Source organism: Stegodyphus dumicola, chromosome 7, assembly GCF_044657685.1.
Source record: "Stegodyphus dumicola isolate Sdum_Otavi_A_Nest chromosome 7, ASM4465768v1".
NCBI lineage: Eukaryota > Metazoa > Arthropoda > Arachnida > Araneae > Eresidae > Stegodyphus > Stegodyphus dumicola.
Window position 1 is genome coordinate 54,307,291 of NC_140774.1, and position 23,474 is coordinate 54,330,764.

A 23,474-nucleotide genomic window follows, 5' to 3' on the forward strand; every position below is an offset into this window, starting at 1 on the left:
GAATCCCGTTAGATAGAAAAGAATTAAGACAGGATTCGCTTTTTAATTAGGCGTTGGTTAAAGTGGCAGATAAGATTGAGCGCAGTAAAATTCCCATTTTGCCCATTTGATCTTAAAACGATGATTTCGTCAATATTTCTAGAAGGTTAGATTTAACTACATTACTTTTAACGCACAGGTTTTCAGTTATCTTCTATATATTCGATTAAAAAATAAAATATCGCCATAGATAAGTTGTTATGATCAAGCGTAACAACTTGTGTTAAAAAATAGTATATTTTGGTAAGCACAAATTGATTTCTTTTGCAGATATATCACTCTAAGTTTACAAGCTATTGGTGTAGCGATTGGAAATTTATCTGGACTTCGAACATTTCGAGTGTTAAGAGCATTGAAAACTGTTTCCATAACACCAGGTAAGATTCCCCCTCCCCTCCGTGCATTGAAAAACATTTGAAATTTTAAATTTAAAAAAATGATGTTCTTATTCGCTAATTGTTTAAAAATTCCGAATTAGGAATTTCAAAACTGTAGTAAACACAGCCATCTACCTTTTACTGTGAGTGTTGCGTTGCAAAATGAATTTGTGTAAAACGAACACATTATGTAATATAAACACTAAGATATATTCTACGCGTTAAAAATGAGCTACTTTAGTTAATTAAATCATATTAAAACAAGTTTTATGCCAATAGAACTAATATAAAAGTTTATTTTCATACTAAAATTGCTTAAAACAATAAATAATAAGTTAATTATTACTTATCGACATACCCAAAGCCAGAATGCAATTTATACTGTGCAGCTATAGAGATGCCGTTCCCCAACAATACTTTATTAACTATAATAGATTAACTTCGGCAGATGTTGGTAAATTATTACCTTAATAAACAGTGACATTGCTTTCTTATCCTTACGAATGCAAACGATTTTAGTGTTACAAAAATTAAACCGCCAAATTAAATCGAAAAATAGTTTGACTTAAAATTAATATAATAGCTTTTGAATTTAATTTGATTAAATTGCTTTATTCATTCTAATTCTAATTAAAGTCAAACTAACTAAAATGATTACGAAAAAAGACCCAGCAAAGCGGCCATGTTGGTAAGATAACTAGATGTTGGTTTAAGTCCAGGTCCCGTATGCTTCGTGACTACATGCCTTTCACCACATATAATGTGAAATACGGGCCTATTTTTCTTAGGAAGCAAATAGCCGTCATGCTCTTAACTATAATTTAATAAATCTAAATTGAAGAAAATATTAAGAGACAGGATCTTGAAAGACAGTTAAAAGAAATATACATGATAAGCAAATAAAAATGAAAATAAATAAATAATTAAAAAATCAAAGACAAATTAAAAATATAAAATAAATAAATGAGTTTACTAATAAAAATGTAATCGTTTATTTGTGTCTATCACTCGTGGAAGTTCTCTGATGATTTCTGAAGAACAGCAGCATTAGATATGAAAATAAAATCTGGAGTACCGTTTTTGAATATTTCTTTTTCAGGTTCTCAGATATTATTATAACTTAATAAAAGTCTAAGAATAATATATCTATTCTGGACACTTTATAAATAGTTCTTTTAATATAACTTTTTTAGAACTGTGATTAAAATGTTTTAATTGCAGCATAAAAATACTTGTAATAGAAAAACAGTTGTTTTCCTTAAGCTTCGAAGCGATAATGTATATTTTTTATTTAAATCAATTATTGAAAGCTACATTGTTTATAAAATTATGTTTTGTTTTACTTTAGGACTGAAAACCATTGTGAATGCCATGTTACACTCTCTTGGAATGCTCGCCGAAGTGATGACCCTTACAGTCTTTTGTTTGATGGTGTTTGCATTGTTGGCTTTACAGGTGATAATGTGATTCCAGTTCCTTTCATAGCTTCTGATGCTGTACTTTTTATCACATTTATAACTGAATTTTCATTCAGATTGGCTTTAAAGTGCAGTTGAGCAAATTGTTCCTAAACCCGAAATAATAATAAATCAGCTAGGAATTTTTAGACAGTATACAAGTACTTACATATATAATATTGTATGTATAAGCACAGAGATGCAACTGTTAGAGTAAATATTATCTATCAAAAGCAAAGCAATAGGAGTTTTAATCATTAATGAAGAAAAAGACATCGTGTATTATTGTTAACTTTATTTTCGACAAAATTATCTAACGAAATTTTAAGCTCGCGAATTGCATGATCTTGAAAGTCGGTATATATTACTACAAAATTTATAAGCTTTGCTTGTGGATGTTAATTCCAATACTGTTTGTTGAAAAATATTCAAAAGGACTTAGATTATAATTATTTTACTCCGTTAAAATTATTTGAGAGAATAAACAAAGCCCCTTTTTTCCCCTCGTACTCAATTAAAGGGAAAGGAAAATTGGTTACTATAAATTAGAAATTTCGACAAGTGAATTATGCTTGTCGCAAACTAAAAACGTGCCCCAAGATAGATTTTTAGATTTCTCGGTACTACATTTTTCAAAATATAAATACCTCTCTAATTCTATTTAAATTCTCACGAAATTTTAATATTAAACATATTTTGAGTGGTAGAATCGAAATGTGGAAAAAAACATCGGTATGTCATTTCAGGAATGTCCGATTTTGTGTCAAAATACATATGTTAGAACAATGCTATATATAAGTATTATATATATCCTAAGTCACGATTTCGAGACATGAAGAATGCAAATTAAATTTCGTCAGTCACCCTAGTAAAATAGTAGTTATAGAATTGCCCTTTTTAGCCCAAAGGAGCGTTATCGCAGAAGAGCTATTAGTCTAGAAACGGAATTTTGCTTTGAATAACTGTAAAAGTTTGAATCATATTTCAAATTGTTGCCACCAAATATTATTGCCCTATATCATTTTAAAAGAAATTAAATAAAGGAGAATGTGCATGAATGTAAGTATGGTTCTCGCGTTGTGAAAAAAGATCCATTAAATTTTGAATAACGTAATCCTACACAGGTACCTGAAAGCCCGAATTTTGAGTCTCGAATTTCTTTTATTATCTATTTCACATTTTGTAAAACTTTAACGAATTTTTGATTAACAAACTAAACGATTTTAAAGGGAGCAATCGCAAAACTGTACAGGAAAAGAACATTTTTATCTCCAGCGCGCGAAACTGTCTATCGGAAATTCTAATGATATACTGTTTTTAAATATTTAGTGATACTGCTGTTGAATTGAATTTTATGTGGTTTAAGTGGGAAGAACATGATGTTTAATAAATACAGGTTGCACACAAAACGTTAAAAAAACTTTTGGGAGTAATAAAAAATCTAAAAGCTTTCAGATTATTCTTTTTTTTTTTTTTTTCAGAAGTTACATCCATTATGAAACGTTTTTGTTGAAAATGTGCAAAAGTGGGTATAATTACAAAAGTATTATTCTCTATAACAGAGGACAGTTTATAGTCAGCGATTAGTCAATCCTGCGGGTCGGCTCATTGCGAATTCTAAAAGTTGCTGTCAATCTTGCGCTCGATCTTAAATACATTTTTCTAGTTATAATACTACATTATATAACAGAACAATAAAATGAAAAATGAGAAGTTTCGTACATCACAATTTTTTTTCGTTTTTGCTCTGTTTTTCAATTTCTGAGGCAATTTGACTCCAGTTTAATAACTGCCAAGAAATATCGATAAATTATTATTATATTATTCGTAAATCAAGGTTATCTCTTATTTTTATTTTAAACGTGATATATAGTAGAAAAGATAAAAGTTTTGTCTATCCTTTCAATTATTCTGATCTTTTGCATTTTAAATATCTACATTCAGCATAACTATAACTGAAAAATATATTAATGCAATATAGTTGAAAACCCATACTGGTAAATAATAGCGCTCGTTAAGACCAATAAAAGCGTTAAAACATTCTTGTTCACATCAGATATTAAATATCCTTTGTAGAGCCTCATTTGCGTTAGCTGACAGAACATAGTACATACTTGTATCAAGCCTGTAGAGTAAAATGTATTAGCTTCTCTCAATAGTTAACGTTCCTCAACAATTTAAGTTTATGATTCGCAGCTTTCATTTCTGTATTTGACTGATAATTTTTATAAACTTTTCACCTCCATTGAAATTAATAATGACGCATTTAACGTAATACAAGATAAGTCAGAAAATACGGCTACACGTTTGATCGCATGTGTGATGAGAGTATTATAGCTGGGAAAAATGAGGTAATACCTTCTGGATTTCTGAGTTGTTTTCTCTACCGTTGATAGTTGAAGGCATTAAAATCATGCACTTCCAGTCTTACTGCGTCACGGTTTTCTGGGCAATACTCGGTACGAATGATACATACACTAATGACGAAAAATGCTGGCTAAAATATTTGCAAAGAAGAGCATTATAAAAGACCAATGACAGCACAACCGAGAAGAGGCAAAAACATTTGACTGGAATTAGAAGTTTTCTACGAGCATACCTTCGCAGAAGATAACGCATTGCATCCATTTGACATTGTGTGTTTTTTCTTTTCGATGGTTTAGCGGATAAGCCGCTAGGGGCTCATATAACAGGGATGTTTTCTTATGACCACACTGGACATTCTCAGTCTTAATGACTGATATAAGCATGGATACGTGACTGTTAATTAAAATAAAAAAAAAGGAAGTTTTACATTTGATATATCAATTCCCATTTCTTTGTACAATGTATAGTAATGTAGTACATTTATTTTAAACATGTTGTCATATTTCCTACTCACCTTGTATATTACGTACAGAATAATTATTTGCTCCTGGTCCGAGAACGAATATTTTTTTATTGCATTTTAAAGTAATGGTAGTTGACATTCAAATCTTCGTTCATGTTTTAGTGTGTTACCGTTAGTATTAAATTTTCTTACCTTTTTCAATAAAATATTTTGTTACAAAAGAAAAAATTATTGCATCACAATTCTAAGCAAAAATAAACGAAATAATTTCAGTTTTCAGATTTGAAACATGTCGTGAAAACAGAGGACTTACTTTTTTATTTTTTTTTCTAAAAACTCTGAATAATGAACAGGGATAAAGTAAATTATTTATAACCATACCACGATTTCACTTTGTCTAGAGCTTAATTTGAAGTTCAAGGTAAAAAACTATCTAACCTAATTTCCTTTTCCATGACAGGCCATGGGTTTATGTCCAACCTTTTAAGGACACTTTTGAGACTTATCTATGACTCATTTGCATATTTATTTGCGGTAACTCATGACAGAAAAATGTTTCGTGCGGCTCTAAATGAATTCCTCCTACTGACGGCGATTAAAAAAGAGACGTACATAATTAATGTCATCCTCTCGACACACTTCGCAGTAATTTAGGCCTCGAAATGGCCAAGGTACTCATTAATCGAATTGGTAAAACAGTGACCTTCATTGTCCACCCTTTTTCTTTTGTACTCGTCGCTCCATTAGCTGAAGTACAGTGAAGCTTGCAACAGAAGGGTAATTTGCATTTGTAAACGAAATTTGATGTGGTTAAGCTATTACACAGCCGCAGATCGAGTTATTTCGGTTCTAGAGTCCTATAGTTATATAAAAAATATAAAAGTAATTTTTTATCAGACTGTTAACCAAATAACAAAAAATAATTATTTTTTGAATAACACAAAATGTGATCGCTAAAATAAATTTTAACTGTAAAGTAATTTAAATCCAAATTAAAGATTTTGATGTGTTTCAGTAAAGTAATTAAAACGTTATCTCAGTATTTCATTTATTACACCTAATATAGTTAGATTACAAGTTTTAATTGGACGAAGTATCCAATTCGAAACAGAAAAGAATCAATTTACTCAAGGAATTTTAAAGCTTTCACGCGGTAAAAAATTTAAAACATTTTTTATTGTTATACAAAGTTTAAAAAACATTTAACTTCAAATTGCTTAAATATAATTTATAAGAAAGTACATGTAATATTTTTCTTTAAGAAAAATTCAGAAAATGCGTGAATTAGTGATTAAATGGTACTCAGATGTTTATTCTGTAATCACCATACGTGATGTATGATGATCATACGTGATGTATGATGATAGAATAACTTTTAGTAATTATAATGATGGTATAAATATCATAAAAATTAACAGCTAGCTATTCCATAATTTAGATAAAATAATGAAAATAAACCGAGATGATTATTACAAAACATACGGGCTTAAATTTTTTTTATTTTATTTCAACATGATGCAAATGGTCATGCAGTTATCAATTGGCTACATTATAAACGATATCTAAATTCATTAAAAATTGCAGTTAGATATATTGCGTAAAAATAATATAAAGATCTATATTATTAAAAAGTAGGTTCAGAGCTATTAATTAATTTAACTACTCAGTTCGTTTAAAAATTGCATTTGTAATTTGGAAGATAAATTTTGATTTTGGCATTGTGAAAAATTGGCTATTTACAGAACAAACAGAAGCTAAATTAAATATTTCATATTTCGTTTAGAATGCAATACTTGCTGGGCCGTGAAAGCTGTTGCTTATGCTTTGGTGCATTGGGGAGATCCGCCTATTTTGCTGAGATAGGAGTTTCTACCCGAATTTAATTAATGACTCGAAAGCGCATTTTTAATTATTTAAAAGAATTAATTTTGCGCATTTTTATTTAATTGTAGATTTCTTCAATGAGGATGTCTGTCTCAAATGAGGTCAGCATTATATTTTTAATTATATCTTATAGGCGACATTTCAGTTACGTTTTTATTTCTTTTTATAGCTATACGTAGGTTTGTTACGGCAGAAATGTGTTTTGAATGTTCCTTCACAAAATATTTCTCACGAAAGTTACGCCATTTATGTCAACAACAGATCCATGTGGCTTTTGGATGGAGATGGTCAACCTGCTGTTTGTGGGAACAAAACAGGAGCAAGGTACGACAAATGCATTTAAGTTTTCAATGTTTATAAAAATCCCAAAGCAATGCTTTACTAGAGAGCTCTGAATTGATTGAAGATACAGCATTAAAAACCATCTGCACATTTAACGAAAAGTACATTGTAATTTTAGACTTTTGGAACAGCCTTTGAATTTAAAAAGATGACTAAAACTTTCCAGTGCCCGTGTCTTTTACGCGCAACATATGTTATTTCACTTCAGAATTCTAATTCCATAAATATTTCTCATTACTCCAAAACATACTATTAGGGGTAATTTCAACCATTGAATTGTAAAAGATTTGAATAATGTTATCCACTTTATATTTTCAATGATGTTTTGTCTTTCTACATTGGACTAACTCTTTGCACTATTTAGCTATATTATACTTTGCATTTTAATAGCCCTCAAAGCATTGATTTTTAATTATTTAAAAGAATTGTGGTTTTCAAAATATTTTAGTTATAAAACATAAATGCTCTGTATTTGTTTCCAGAAATAATTATGTATTTTAAAGATTTGAACGAAACATATCTATTTTGAAAACTGGGAGAGAGGTGACTCTCGGTGCATTTCTCATCAATCTGAGCTTTATATATTGGACAGTTGCAAAAAGTTTATCTTCATTAATAAATATAAATATAAATTATTGCGGGGAATGGCACTAGGGAAAAACACGTCAACTGTAAACAGAATCAGGGGTATATACAGTAGAAGTCCGATAATCCGGCACGTTCGGGACCGGCTCGGTGCCGGACTACCGAAAATTCCGGTCTATCGGGCGGTAATTATAAGAACAATTAGGTTAATAATTAAACTAAAAATACAGTATGCAAATACATACAACAAAGTTTATTTTACATTTCATATAATGTATGTACACGTACTGTAAAACATATTTCACTTAGATTTAAAAAAGTCACGAATGTCTTTTTGTTTTCTTGACTTTTGGCGTTTAGTATAAAATTTATTTCTAATGATATGGAAATCAATAATTTCTGAAGCACTGTAGCTAGTACTAGCCTCGGCAAAAGAGATAAACTTATTTAGTGATTCTGCAGCTTCTGCCCAGCTGATTTTTTCCTTTTCTTCCGTTTCGGCATCTGAGTCATTTTCTTCAAGATTTTGAGTAGGCTGAGGGTTTACTACAATGTTGATAATGTCCTCATTGGTTAGTTCTTGTTCAACAGGCTCATTCTCGTCGATTAAAAGCCACTCCTCTACCTCATCTTCAGGCAGGTTTTTCAAGGGATTGTTAGTACTTCTAACGACATCCAAAACTTTGGTCAGAGCGTCTTGATGGTTTTCTTCCTCATCAGTCTGTAGAGTTAGGTCAGATGCAGGGTTTGCAGCTGGCCAAAGTTTTCTCCAGCATTTTTGGAGTGTTGTATTTTTTACCTGGTTCCAAAACTGTGCAATAGCATAGACGGCATCTTTTACTGTAAACTTTTTTTGAAAATCAGTCACGTCACAGTCGGCATTTAACAGGCCTTAAATAAAAGACCTTCTATAAAAGCATTTAAAATTTTGAATAACCCCTTGGTCCATGGGTTGAATCAAAGATGTTACGTTAGGTGGGAGCAGAGTAGCAACAATATTTCCAGAAACTAACTCACCTACTGGCGGATAGGCTTTGCAATTGTCCAAAAGAAGGATGGCTTTAGTATCTTCTGGTAGACCAAGGCTTTTGAAGGATTCTTTGACCTCAGGCACAAAGTGGTGAAAACACGTCTTTAAAGAGGGCGGCAGTTATCCACGCATTTGATTGAGCATCGTATTGGACAGGCAAGTGTGTAACATTCTTAAAAGCCCTGGGTTTTGCAGATTTACCTATCACAAAAGGGGTCACTCGGTGGTTTCCAGACGCATTAGCACATAGCAAAACGGTTAATCTGTCTTTGTTTTTTTAAAACCCTTGGCTGCTTTTTCTCTTCCCCCAGCTAGTGTAGATGTTGGTAAACATCGCCACAATAGCCATGTTTCATCAGCATTGTAAATCTGTTCAGGTGTTAAATCATTATCAGCCACGATTTTCTCAAACTCGTCTTGTATTTTTCTGCAGAGTTTTGGTTTGCTGAAAGGGTTTCTCCAGTTACATCAAGTCTTCGAATTCCATGCCGAAACTTAAAGTTTCTGAGCCAACCATCAGAATAATTACATTCACTTTCAGCAACTCCTAAATCTTGGCCAAATTTCTTTGCCTTTTCAACAATCATTGGTCCTGTTACCGGCTTTCCTTCAGAACGTACTGCACTAAACCATTTGAACAATACACTATCTAGCTGTTCCGGTTTTGGTTTTTTTAATGTTTGTCTAGAAGCCAATTTTTCAGTTGTTACCGATTGAGAAGCAAACTTCATTAGTTCATCTTTTTGTTTTTTAATGTCATAAATAGTTGATGAGCCAATATTAAACTCATTCATTAAAACATTTCTATTTTCGCCTTTTTCTAGCCGTTTGATGATTTCTAGTTTCTGATTGAGAGTCAGTGTTACGTGTTTTCGTTCCTCTCCTTTTGAACTCGAAGGCTTAGGTTTTGAAAACATGGTCACTGTACAGTTAGAACGAAAATCACTTTTTTTATAAACAGTTTCAAAAGTTACGTTTACTGCGATGTGAAAGGACACAAAAGAACAACGCACAAAAAAATGGCGAAGACACTTCGTGATTGATTAACGGAGCTGCACTGCACCTGAATTTGTTGTGACAGCTGAGACTAGCCGGCCGCTAATTGTTTCCGAACAATACCGAGCGCTTCCGGATGATCTCGAACTACCCCGAAAACTTCCGAATTGCTCTCGAGCGGTTTTATTTGCTTTAAAGACACACCTTTGGAGAAAACCAAAATTTTTACAATTTTCCGGAGCGATGCCGGACTATCGGGCATTCCGGACTGTTGGATGCCGGACTAATGGACTTCTACTGTAGTAAGATCCTATTCGCTGGATATAAATGAACGGACAGGCATAAATTGCATCAGGCTGTTATAAAGCATGCATCGTTATGAAATTACAATCTATGATTGATTCGTAATTGATGAAATTCTTACTGAGAACCATTTTAACTCCAACTAAACCCACTACAGGAGGATAATATTTCAAATAATATAACAAATTATTTTTTGCTTTCATGGAGGAATTTTTAATTTATATGTTTTTTTTTTTTTTTTTTTTTTTTTTTTTTTTTTGCATCTGAACTAAAATCTTTTGTTTTTACTCAATTCGGTACTGTAATACAAATGTGAGAGTTAAAAACATTACTTATTGGTTCAAACTCTGAAGGGCATGTGGAAGTATCTATTAAATGGAAGATTCAAAAGATAAGCTGTTTGTTTCTGGCATGAATATTAATTTTATATTTATTTTTCTTGCATATAACATAAATATTCGTCAAAATATCAACTAGGTACAGAAGCACTCGTTGAACTGTTCCTGTGATACCATTTGGAGACACTTGACGACTTAATGCCAAAATTTTTATAGCAAAATTGGAATTCTATATAGACTTGATAAAAATGAGCATTGCAATTAATTTTCATAGTTACTTGAACCTAAAGAACAACAAATTCTAGAAAGAAGTCTATCTAACATTAAGGATACAAAACGTAACTTAAATTTTATTTTGTCTTTATTTCTATTTACTGCCCTTTTCTTAAATTTAAATTCTGAGCTGGTGAATGTTCGTGCATTCCATACTGATATAGGAACATCTTTTCTGTACGGAATTGTTGCTTTTCCTTTTTATGCAGTGTTGAGGTCTAGCGATTAGAACAATTCGCAACCAACTGAAAGGTCGGCGGTTCGATCACACTGACCACGTACTTGATTTTCACATTTACTGCTCCGAGAAGTCTTAGAGTCTCCACATCTTGTCTATTTAAAATGTCCTGCTGTTCTGTTATACCTAGTTCTTAACACTTTATGTATTTATGATTATTTGTATTCTCTTTATTCTTGTTAGAATATTCTTTTTATTTGCTTTTATGCTTTCAGGAAGTGTCCAGAGAATTATTCTTGTTTGCCTGGTATAGGAGAAAGCCCAAATTTTGGTTACACGAATTTTGATTCTTACGGATGGGCATTACTAACCACATTCCAGCTCATCACTCTAGATTACTGGGAAGATGTTTATAACAAGGTAATTATGAAAAGAAAAAAGGGTTTTCAAAGTATAATTATGTATATAAATATATACATATATAGGCTCCTTCTTAGAATTTTACACGAGTTTGACCGTTTGAAAATACGTTTTGCTAAATTAGTTTCATATTATCATAATTTATTAAATTTGCCAAATTTTATACCAGAAATTTACTTGAAAATTTCCTTTAAATCTCAGAAAAGGGAAATTTTAAGCGAATGGATTTATGCAGTCAAACAGAGAGAGAACCACGTAAAGATAAATAAATTTCATATGACTAATTCAAGACAATTATAGTTAATGAATATTGACAGAATACTAACATTGAAGATATGAGAATGATCTATTCCATTTACTTAAAAGCAGTCATCAAACAATTCTAAGACAGGGAAGATATTTCGACACCTACAATTCTTGGAATAAGAATTACAATTATTTGATTGTTAAATTAGTGAATGCATTTATTCGTGTAAGGAATTGTTTAATTATATTCATATATTTAATTTTCCAAATATAATGTAATCTTTAAAGCACTAACATAATAATAAAATGGCTTACTGCTGATGTATTTGTTAAGTTTATTTTTTCATAAGTAATAATATGATAACTATTTTTAATATATGTATATACCATCACGTAAATATAATAAATATAATTTTATTTCATATCAAACAAATTGCAATAATTGTTAAGTTATGTTTCTAATTTTACTTGATAGCATTAAACATTTAATGCCTTTAATTATAAGACTCAATTTTAAGCCAAGTGTCGTTGTATTTAATTTTTTGTTTCTTTTCTACGTGACAAGATATTTATTAAGTTATATATTTAACCTTTATTTGTGAATTTCTGCTTTGTTTTATTAATCGTCATTTCTCTCATACAGATATGTCACATCAGCTCAGTTTTCCTCTCAATTTTCTGGTCGATTTAACATATCAGTTATTTACCTAAATTAAAAATGCTCTGAATTGGCAAAATATTCTTTGACATACTTTTCAGCTGCAACAGATTGCAAAATTCACGAAATTATTAATGCTTTTAGTAAAGCAGCTTAAAATTATGCAGATAGAACTAACTAATGCAATACTGTATTTATTAAATTACTTTAATTATGTAACTGCGTTGCTTTAATTATGTAACTATTCTTAAAGTATGCCTTCCTGATAATACTGGTTGCAGAAGTAGTTCTTCAATGCCGGCGAATTTCGCCTTATAACACTCAACGTGCGCATAGTAGATATACACTCATGTTCATAATTTAAGGATAATTCGGAGTCACGCGGAAATCGAACTCTAAAATTAATATATCACCTGTAAAATCACTACACACATCTTCAAGAATCATATGGAAATTTCAGGAAGTAAGCAGATGACACCGATGGTACGTCACAATGACGAGAGTGTAAGAGAGTGATATGTAAGGAATACAGGCAAAGAAGTAAAATTGTTCGCAGGCGCTTTATAAGCATTTCAATGCAATAACCGAATAGTTATGACACAAAGGACGCATTTGGATGATTTTTTACGTGGTAGAATTATCGGCCGTCTGGAATGTGGGCGTACCCAACTGGAAGTATCAAACAAACTCGGAATTGCCCAGAGTGTCATCTCCAGGCTTTGGCAACGATTCCAAGATGATGGTAATGTGAGTAGACGTTACAGCACAGGTCGCCCCAGACTTACAACGCCGAATGAGGACCGTTATTTGGCAGTTACTGCCAAAAAGAACAGGAGGAGCACAGCCTCAGACCTGTCTCGTCAGCTCTCTTCAGCCACTGTTACGACAATTTCAAGGCAGACCGTGTACAGACGCTTAGGGCAGATTGGTCTATATGCTCGTAGAGCTGTCAGATGCGTTCCACTTATTGCAAGTCACTATCGCCTGCGGTTAGCCTGGAGTAGAGAGCATGCATTGTGGACACCGCAACAGTGGGCTTGTGTGATGTTTTCCGACGAGTCCAGGTTTAGCTTTCAGTCTGATTCTCGCCGGAATTTCATATTGAGAGTTCCAGGTACCCGTTACCACCAAGAAAACATCATTGAACGAAACCGTTACGGTGGTGCAGGAGTGCTCGTTTGGGGTGGAATTATTCTGGGTTCCAGAACTGACTTGCATGTTTAAATTGGAACCATGACAAGCCAAATCTATCGGGACGTCATTCTGGAACAACATGTACGTTTGTTTCGGGCCGCCATGGGCGCACAATTTGTGTTTATGAATGACAACGCCCGTCCTCACCTTGCAAACATCGTAAGCGAATGCCTTCAATCGGAGATATCACCCGTATGGACTGGCCAGCATTCTCACCGGACTTGAATCCAGTAGAGCACGTGTGGGACATGCTTTGCGGACGAGTTGCAGCCCGTCAACCTCCTCCTACATGTCTACCGGAACCTCGGAGAGCATTGCTCTTTGAGTTGTGTAATATGCCCCAAGATCAGATCGATAATTTGATACTCAGCATGCCTAGGCGTTGTACGGACTGTATTGCATCGTCTGGGAGACATACAATGTATTAACAATCATACCAACCATGTAATAATGGGTTTTTGTAAATAGTTTTTTTTTGTAATTTTCTCGAGGGAGAAAAAATCGCTAATTTTTTTAATAATATCAAACATATAGCATCTTTTTTTGCTCTTTACCTTTTGTTTAATAAATAAGCTTTACAAATAAGTCAAATTTGTTTTGCTTCTAACTCTTTCTTTGCCTGATTTTGCATTATCCTTAATTTATGGACATGAGTGTATTTAATATTCGATTAAACGTTATTTGTTTCCAGGGGCACTGATTTCTATACCTCCTTCACTACCGCGGAACCTTGAGATACGAATACCTTTATATACGAGATATTCAAGATACGAGGAAAGTATGAGCAAAAAACTCGTCTCTAAATACGAGCATTGACTCGAGTAACGAGCAATAAGCCAGGCTGTTGGTATGCGTGGCGCTATTTCTCAATCTGCCTTGACTCAAGGAATTCCCTAGTCAGATTATTCAGTGTTCTTTGATCTGCTTATATGTGCGCTTGTGAGTTAATTGTTTTTTACATTTAACTTGAAAATAATTCATTCACGATGCCTGCCATGAAGATTGTGGCCTCAAATAGTGATGCAAATAAAAAAAAGGAAGCTATGGCCATTGAAATTAAGAAAGAAATCATAGATAAACATAAACATGGTGTAAGAGAGACGGAATTAGCGAAGACTTTTGGCCGTTCGGACATCAACGATCTGCACTATTCTGAAGAATAAGGACGAAGTTAAGAAACTTGACGTGGTCAAAGGAGTTACCGTTACTTCCGAGCACCGTCCAAAACTCCTAGAAGATATTGAAAAGCTGTTGTTGGTGTGGATTAACGAGAAGCAGTTAAAAGGCGATTCGATATCGGAAGCTATCATAAAGGGAAACTACGGTTATATTATTTACCAGTGTTATGCATTAGACAAATTGATATTGTCGGGGGTGAGAAACGGATTAACTGGATTCCCATTATTTTCAATGGAGAAGTTTGTATCCAGATACGAGAAATTCGCTATACGAGCTCAATGCTGGAGCGACTTAAACTCGTAGCTGGAGGTCCTACTGTATTTTCCAGAGCCATTCAGTCGTATGTTTTGAAGGTTGCGCTTAGAAAGATCTCTTCAAGAGTCCAAAGCACAACAGGTCATAGCTGAAACGTCACTTCGTAGGAATGTGGTGAAAAGATCTATATGCAATACTGCACCAATCCTCATTTTTTCAAGGGTTGCAGTGATACTTTTCGAAGTACGACTTATTGCCTTGTCTTCATGAAGTTTCACTCCTTGAAAGTCATTGAGATAAAAAAAAAATTCGTATCTAAATATCAGACGTAAAACTTTCTCATGCCACGTTGAGTTGATTTAAACATTTTTCTCTCTACTGTTCTCATTTTAAATATCCCATTGTAAGATAATCCCGCGACAATCGTAAACGCCTTACGGAAATTTCCTTTGTATTGAGGCAACCAGGTTTGTACAATTGTTTCTTCATTTTGGATAATAAAAAGACCTTTTTTGGTTGCAGTCATTTAGGTAACTGCATTGTTCATCAAGGGTCAAATGTATTTCCATTTATTTTCTGCTGAATAGTTTTAATACAGGGTTCACCAAATTGTTCTGCGTTGAGCCACATGTCTGGGAAAAAGTGGTGAACATTATGGTTTTTAGCTTTTTAAAGTTGTAAATCTTGGTTTAGTATTTTATTTATTGTTACTATAGATGTATTGAAAGATCAGTTATATTATTTGCAATTGATTTCTGCATCGGCGTATTTTCTCTTGTTGCCATGATTTAACTGTAGAAACTTTAGAAACTGTGCATTTCACAACCTTTTTGAATTATGAAAAAGGAATATTTCTCTTCGGAAAGCTCAAAAATGTATCCATCAATCCAGTCCACAGCTTGTTTACATGCGACATTTTGAAAAAATAAATTTAAAGCTAGAATTTCTTATTTCAAATAATAAGCTGTTACCAGAGATTTTGTATTCCAAAACATTTGGTTTTTTTGTAATTCTTTATTGAAATCTTTCTAAAAATGTGTAAACTCCCTTTCGTTGTTATAATTGCCTTAGAAAAGGTAAGCAATATTAATATTAAACCTGAGATGAAATATTAAAAAAAATCAATTAATGCCTAAAAAGCTGACAATATCTTATTTTCTTTAGTTAAAACTGGGTTTTGTAGTTCGCAATTGAGAAGAAGTTGCATAAGTGCTTAAATTTCTTTTCTCTTTTTGTCTTATATTTACATTTATATCCTTAACTTTTTACTATTTTTGCTATATTAATCATACCAAATTTCTACATACACTTCTTGCTTGCTTTGATTGTTTTTTCACTCTACATTAAAGAATCTGTTAAGATTTTAGAAATTGTTCGTTGACAATCTGAAGTAATAAACTAACCTTTATTATGAGAACTTAGACATTTTAAAGGAAAGTTTGTATTTCTTAATGCATTAAGTTGATGTTCATATTTACCATAAATCTTTTAACTCAGTGTATGGTTATTTACATAACTGATAGCTTTTTCCTGAAGTTAGTTCAAAATTATAATTGCTTAAGAAAATGCTCAGCTGTTTTTTAGAAAATCTTAAACATATCACGCAGTCAACAATGACAGTTTGACGGATGAAGATTGCTTCTCACGTCCACAAAGCTGCTGTCACGAATGGAGAATGGAAGCAATGAAATTTATTATTTTTATGAATAAAAAACTAGTGAATGTCATTAGCATAAAATTTCGAATTCCCAAACTGAGTTTCATTATATTCATGCAAGTCATGGTATGTGCTTTTCAGATAAATGCCACAACAGGGCCAACCAGTGTCTTTTTCTTCATGCTCGTGGTGTTCTTTGGTTCCTTTTATCTTATCAACTTAACTTTAGCTGTTGTCGCTATCGCCTATGAAGAAGAAGCTGCCACTACTCTAAGGGTAAATGAAGACTATTTAATTATGAATGATTATATTTCTAGTAAGAGGTAATTTTAATTCGTTCTGAATTTCTTATTCTTTTCTACATTACCGTATAAATAAAATTATAATTTGAATAATTATGCTAATCATAGTAAATATCAAAATAAGCGAAAGCTAAAAGCAATGCATGGTTTGGGTTAATATAAAAGAACTAAATTAATCCAACTTAATTTATGGCAACGTAAAACTTCTAAATTTTAGATATACACTTCTGTGGCTTGTCATTTCTTTCAAAGTATACTAAAATACTCGCGTTTTAAAGTAGTATACTTACACTTTGATCATATGTAATATGCGGTTACTGAAGAAAACATTTTGATTCGAAGTTTGATCTTCAATTTCAGCGTATATAAAGCATTCTCATTGTAAGACTACATTCCTTTCGTTTTGAGCCTAAGCGGCTACATAATGCAATGTAATTGTTATCTTTCAATTAGTCTACACTAATTGCTAGAAAAGTGTTTTTTCTAGTATAACTACAAATTAAATAAGTTTTTTTTATTTCCACTAATTTATTGATCCATTCATATTTAATTTATACTTTATTATTATCAAGCTTTAGAGAACGTACAGTGAAGATAGTATTCGAAAATTTCTTTTACAAACACAAATGCAAAAAGTATCTAAATTTTCACCCATTAATTGATCTATTCATACTGCATTCGAGCTTTATTTTATTAAAACATTAGTGAAGGTATCTATTATAACCACTTTCTACTGCAAGTAACCATGTTAACATTTTCCAGTGGGCCTAAGAAATTAAGAATTTTTTTACCTATAAGGATGTCTTAGAGAAATATTCGGACAGTTGAATTTACCTCTTTCTTCCATGTTTTAGCAAATCCCCCCCCCCCAAATATAACCAGATACGACATGAATGCAGTTAAAATTGATGCAGGTCTGGCTATGTTCAAAGGAAAGTATGAATGTTAAACGTTATATGATTAGGCGCTAAATTTTAATAGGTAATGTGTAAAGTCTAACATATTTCTATGCAATTGAAATTTATGTTAAAATTCGTTACATGCAACTGAAATGATATTTCAGGTATACTTTCTCCACTGAAGTGTACTCTGACTGTAAGATACTGCAACATAAAATTGATTCTATGTTAGTAACTAGAAAGTTAAAGTCTCGAAAATTAAATTTTCTTACTCTAAATAATAGAGGGATTGCGATTTTCTAGGCGCATATAATTTAAATTATTTCTGACTCGAAAGCACTTAATATAATTAAGCATATTTTTAATTGATAATTTTATTTGCCTTTTTTTACTAAATATATAAATCGGGTATTTTATTTAATTGCGAAAATATTATTTTGCTGTAAGCTGAGCTGCAGGTTATCGAAAAGACTATTAAGAAGGTAAGAAAAGGGGATAAGCACCTGGAGGAAAACAAACGTTTCAGCTGAACAGTTGCACTTTTCGAGAGCTTGTTGCACTTGATCAATATCCAAATTAAAGTACTAATTTTTCTGATTAGTGAAAATACTGAACAAACTTCAACAATATCAACGTGTAACTTTAAGGCTAGTGCCTAAAGTTTCTCCATTAAATGTTGTACTCTGAAGGAGAGTCGATTGTTGAGCTGTGAAATGCAATGGTTTTAGAAACTTCGAAAGTGGATGCATCCACAGCATAAAAAATATATATCATCATCGAAAAATCTATGTAATAATAATGAACTGCCTTAATTAACTGTTAAAGGAGTCTGATGGATTCCCTAGGTTCGAAACACAAAGTTTTGCACTTAAAAGCCCATTGCAACAATTTTCCAGCATTTCAAATATGATCAAGTTAAAGACTTCCAGTTCAACGTATTACAGGTGATGGCTGGATGTGACGCAACGCTGGAAAATTTTGACATATCACAGTAACCTCTCGGCTCGTTATCTGAAATCATTAGGCAAGAGATAAATAGATCCCAATGAAGTAGGGCTGGAGATGCTGGTAAGCCTAGGCTTATTCCAGCTTCCCAGGAGTTTCTCGTTTAACAAGGGCTCTGCATAAAATGCTGGATTCAAAAATTGCTGCTGTCCATCTCCTTCGTTAATTTCCCATTCAGGAACAGCTAAACTGCCTGCACATTTGAATAAGATACATCAGTCTCAGATTAATTAAAATGCAAATCCAGAACAGGTGGTATGCATTCATGCTTGCTCACATCACCGCATTTCAAATATGAGAGTGGTCCATACTTACATAGTATCTTAATAGGCCGTGCTGCTACTGTAATTCAGTTTTTGTTTCGTTACCTTATAGTGTGAAAGTGTTGTAGAAGTAGTATATGAACCTACTTGGATACGCTTGTAGTTTTCATAAAGGGTCATAAACTAATCATATATCTTTCTTCCGAATATTTCATGGGAATAGAGCTCACTAGAAATCACTCCGTTAAATGTGTTCTTTAGATTTTTGTTATATAATTATACTGAAATCCATTACAACATTTATGCTCCACAGGAAAAAGACAAAATAAAAAGGTTCACAAGCAATCTTCCTAATCGGTTGTATTCTACACTTCTTGCTTTGAAAGCTCAAACAAGGATGTTCCGACCAACATTTCGAAGGCGCTCACGCCAGCCGCAACGTTGGTGCAGTCCAAGAAGAGGAGCAGGCATACCTTCTGCACTGAGAGCCGCACCAAGCAGGATATCTACACCCAGGAGTGAAATAGTCGGGACTACTAACAACACATTACGCAGCCCGGGTATGCTCAGTGCCGAGTCTTTTTTCAAAGTACTAATAATATACTAAAGAATATAATTAGTATTTTAGTAAACTGTTTTTCTATTTGTTTTATATATGCAGTACGCACCTTCGCGCCAGGTGAGACATTATACGAAGAAATTGAAGAAGAAGACGACCAGCGTGTTCATCTCTCCAAGCAACCCATGTGTCTGAGAGAAGCTCCTGATATTGTCATCAGCACTGGAGGCCAATTACCAGTCATCGGAAGGGTCATAAGAAGTCATCGATTTACTCGCAAAACCTCGGTAAATGTTTTTAACATAATGCGTGCTACTTTAAATTCAAAAATAAAAAATATATATATATATATTATTTGTGTATTCTTCGTGTAGAAAAATCATAATTTTTTATTTTGATGTTTTTTTTTTTTTTTTTTTTTTTTTTTTTTTTGTAGAAAGGCACAACAATAACAATGCAAAATTTTGGCAGAAATTGAAAATCTTACTAGTGGAACTCAGAGGATCATTTTATGCGTTTTATCATATGTTCATTCATGGCATGTTTTACATATATTATTATGAGAACGATATATTAAGAATGATCATACGAAGGAATGTAAATCTAATGAAATATATACAAAAAGAAACATAAGAATGGGTTAAAAATTAACGAAAAAAATTTTTAAACCCGTCTTCCCTTTCGCAGTTTTATTTTTCGAGTTTACTCTAACATGAATTCTTATTTTAATTTTCATTTGTTTAGATATTGTGTTAAACACCTTACACACGGTTACAGTTATTAATACTGTTAAGTAATTACCTTGCTTTGATTCCAATTTAAAATTTACTTTAGATACTTTAAGTTTATTTTAATGATATATATAATATATAATCTTTATAAAGTGGTGTTAAATCAATCAAATTAAATAACATCCGATAGCTATTTTTTTAAATTAAGCTCTTAAAGACCAGGAAGTCAAAAGGGAAACTGAGAAGCAATTATATACATTTAAAGAAGCTAATATAATGTCATGTGATGTGTTACAATGGTTCTTCATTCCATCCCTTTCTGTTTGCATAATGTGCTTGTAAAATGTCGAACTGAGCTCATGCCCTGCCAACCGTAATATAATGCCGTCTGAAGGCTAAATCGAATTTGAAATTTTTTGCAGAATTAGTAACATCTTGATAAAAACAGTACTGTGAACAAAACTGTGGATTATCAGAAGCTTATACAGACGTTCTGTTTCTCCCGGCTAGAGACATGAGAAATATCAGTTATTGCCTCTCTAGAATTCGAATCTAATTGATAGCGGAACGCGCTATCAATTGCACCAAGGAAACATGCACGGGAAAAAATTTGCGAAATGCGAAGCTGATTTCTCTAAATGTCTACCTGAATCTTTCTAATAATAAACACCTATCCGTTCTTTTTTGAAACTTGAGAAATATAACTGATCTTTTAATTTCATTGTCATTTTCATGTTAAAAGCCATAAAATAAGGTGTTTAGCATCAAGGGCGTATAATATACAAGTGTCCAAGTATGAAATGTAACTATAATAGAAATCCAGAAATTCGTTTACAAACCAGTCTTTTTTAACGACTTCGTGAATTTCCTAAACCATGATTCCACCTACTTCCTAACCATGAAAGTACGATTGATTGTTTATTGAATATATTTACGTTTTCGTAAAAACATCTTCAGGACCATATACAGTATCAATGATAAATAGATGTCCTCTACATTTACAAAATACTAGAATATTTATAGAATGTGGAATACTTTCCGGGACATACCCTCAAGCGAGATCCTGCACTGAGACGCAGATTTATCTCGCACAGTTCCGGACATCTGGTCTCCTTACTCATTTATACTCGTATAGTTCAGAAACAAAATGCTCCTATAATCTCCTATATAGTGTAATTACCCTAGGATTATTTTTCATAATTTAGACTTAGTTTATTCTGAGTTATTATTACAAATGTTTTATCATCTATTTTTTTGAAAATTAAGATGAACACCTTAGTAGAATAGGATTGTTAAACAGAAAAGAATTTAGTAAATCTCTTCCTATTAGTGAAAGAAAACGTTTTATACCGTAGATCAAATCTGTTGTTGTAACTAGTCATAAAATGTGTAAGGTTCGTATTTTAATCTAACCAGTTATTTTGATTATGATCTTTATTTTAACTTCTTACCGCATTCCTCATCAAAGCGCAAATTAGTTTGTAGTGTATTTTTAGGGTTTTGTTTATTTGTACTAATAATTATTTTAATTTGTGAGACTTTGTTTTCTTATTATGAATTTTACGCTGTCGCAGACGGGGACAAATGCTTGCTAACTTCACAACCAGCTGTATTAATGATATCCGTAAAATTAGCCTATAATTCGGATGTTAGAGTAAAATGTTCTCAAGTGTCCGATGCATGTAACACTTTCTGGCGAATGAGCAGAATAATACTGTACACCTCAATTTCTTCTGATGACATTTCTTGCATCTCAAATACGACTGATTTAACTGGATCACACACGACAACATTGTCACCTGCACTAACAAACTTCTCAAAACTGTTTACTATATCTGAATTAAGAATTATTCAGGATTTAACATTAATCGTGGTAACTATTAAAGAATATAAAAGCACATCTGAAGACAGAATTGTATTTGCTGATTGAAGCTCATTGCTGATACGATGTTCGCGATTGTTGAGCAGTGTTACTAGTGAGACTCGTTCGTGTCTGTGTTTTAAAGAATACAATGTATTCTGTGAATTTTTTTAATTAAACGCGATAGACGATTTCTGAAGGCAGTTTTAGCAGAGAAATAAAAGGGAAAAATATAAATAACTTCGAAAGTTCGTATTAAATGAAAAAAAATCTAATAACTCGCCAGACTAAAAAACAATTCATAATTCGTGATAACCGAAATTGGCATTAATCGATAAAAGTTCCTGATTTATAGGAACTTTGCTGTCGGTACTGAAATTTTGTTAATATTAAGGTAGAGTTCGCCTCGAGTGAGTTCATGTTCAGGGGGATTACTGTATGTCATACGAAATAACTGTAGCTGTGCCTACAGTTATTTTGTATGATATACAGATACAGTTATTTGTATGATACACAAATAACTACAGCTGTGCCTTGTCCAAATAATAGGCTCTGTGCATTGATCTAAAGTTTATGGTATTATTGAGAGGACTGGCTTAATCAAAGGGTTTGACAGGTATTATTATGCATGCAAGTAGAACAATCATTTACCTCAAAATCATCTAAAAACTAGGACTCATTAAACTGTTAAAATTATGAATAAATAGAAAGATACATTCGCTGAAAGGAAGAAAAATTTTGCAATAAAGGTGTCTCAAATATATACATAACCATAAATTAGAAATTTCTTTGAAATTGTATTTCTGAATAGCCCAAATAAGCAGACGAAACAACCTAAGATGAATTTTAAAACATAGAAATCTTTGTGGAAATATAAAATCTGAAAGGTAGGAGGATGTTATGAAGACAGCTTGTATTTCCAGTCGGATACGACAAAGGCTATCTCCTTAAGGGAAGTGATATTTTTATCAAGATATTTCTGAAGAAAACTGCCTCATATTCATGTTACAGGGGGAGCAGGGAACCCCGAAAGTACCCATAGAGCAAGATCGATGGAATTAAGCACAGAGAGCAATTTTACACCATTTATAGATCCATACTTAAGTACGACATAAATTAACATACTAAATAGAGCTAATTTCTCTCTTACAACTCAAATAAACAAAATAAATTTCTCTCTTTAAACACAAATAAACAAAATAAATTTATCTCTTTAAACACAAATAAAAATAAAGAAAAGCACTATTTTTCTTTACTTTTACTTCTGTTTTGAGTAATAAATTTTGGATTGTTTTAAATAAGTAATAAAACGTTTCATTAAATTACTTGTCATATATGATGGATGTTAGATTCTTACAGGACATCTCTTCAAAAGAAAATGCCATAGGAAAATAACAGTACCTGTTTTAATAATTCCATTTGCGCAAACTGCAGATATTTATGATCAGTAAAATTATTATATTTGAAATAAAGTTTTCTTTTTCCTGTCATTATCGGTCTGAATTTTTGTATGCTCAAGAATTAATAACTATTAGTGTTTTTTAAACTCATATTTTATCTTTGGATCCTTAAAAGTTGTGGATGATCATGATAATTAATGTCATAACTAGATT

At 32.3% G+C, this 23,474-nt stretch overlaps 1 protein-coding gene across 3 annotated transcripts in view; it reads left to right on the plus strand.

Moving 5' to 3' along the window:
• The window catches only part of LOC118187484 (sodium channel protein 1 brain-like), a 155,893-nt gene that overhangs the window by 64,988 nt on the left and 67,431 nt on the right, over positions 1 to 23,474 (plus strand). For all 3 annotated transcript variants that reach the window (XM_035357722.2, XM_085820224.1, XM_085820223.1), the window contains exons 6-12: positions 310 to 416; positions 1,765 to 1,871; positions 6,757 to 6,911; positions 10,908 to 11,052; positions 16,383 to 16,517; positions 19,024 to 19,270; positions 19,372 to 19,556. In XM_035357722.2, the coding sequence (XP_035213613.1) occupies positions 310 to 416; positions 1,765 to 1,871; positions 6,757 to 6,911; positions 10,908 to 11,052; positions 16,383 to 16,517; positions 19,024 to 19,270; positions 19,372 to 19,556 (1,081 nt within the window). The remainder of the gene's footprint in view (positions 1 to 309; positions 417 to 1,764; positions 1,872 to 6,756; positions 6,912 to 10,907; positions 11,053 to 16,382; positions 16,518 to 19,023; positions 19,271 to 19,371; positions 19,557 to 23,474) is intronic.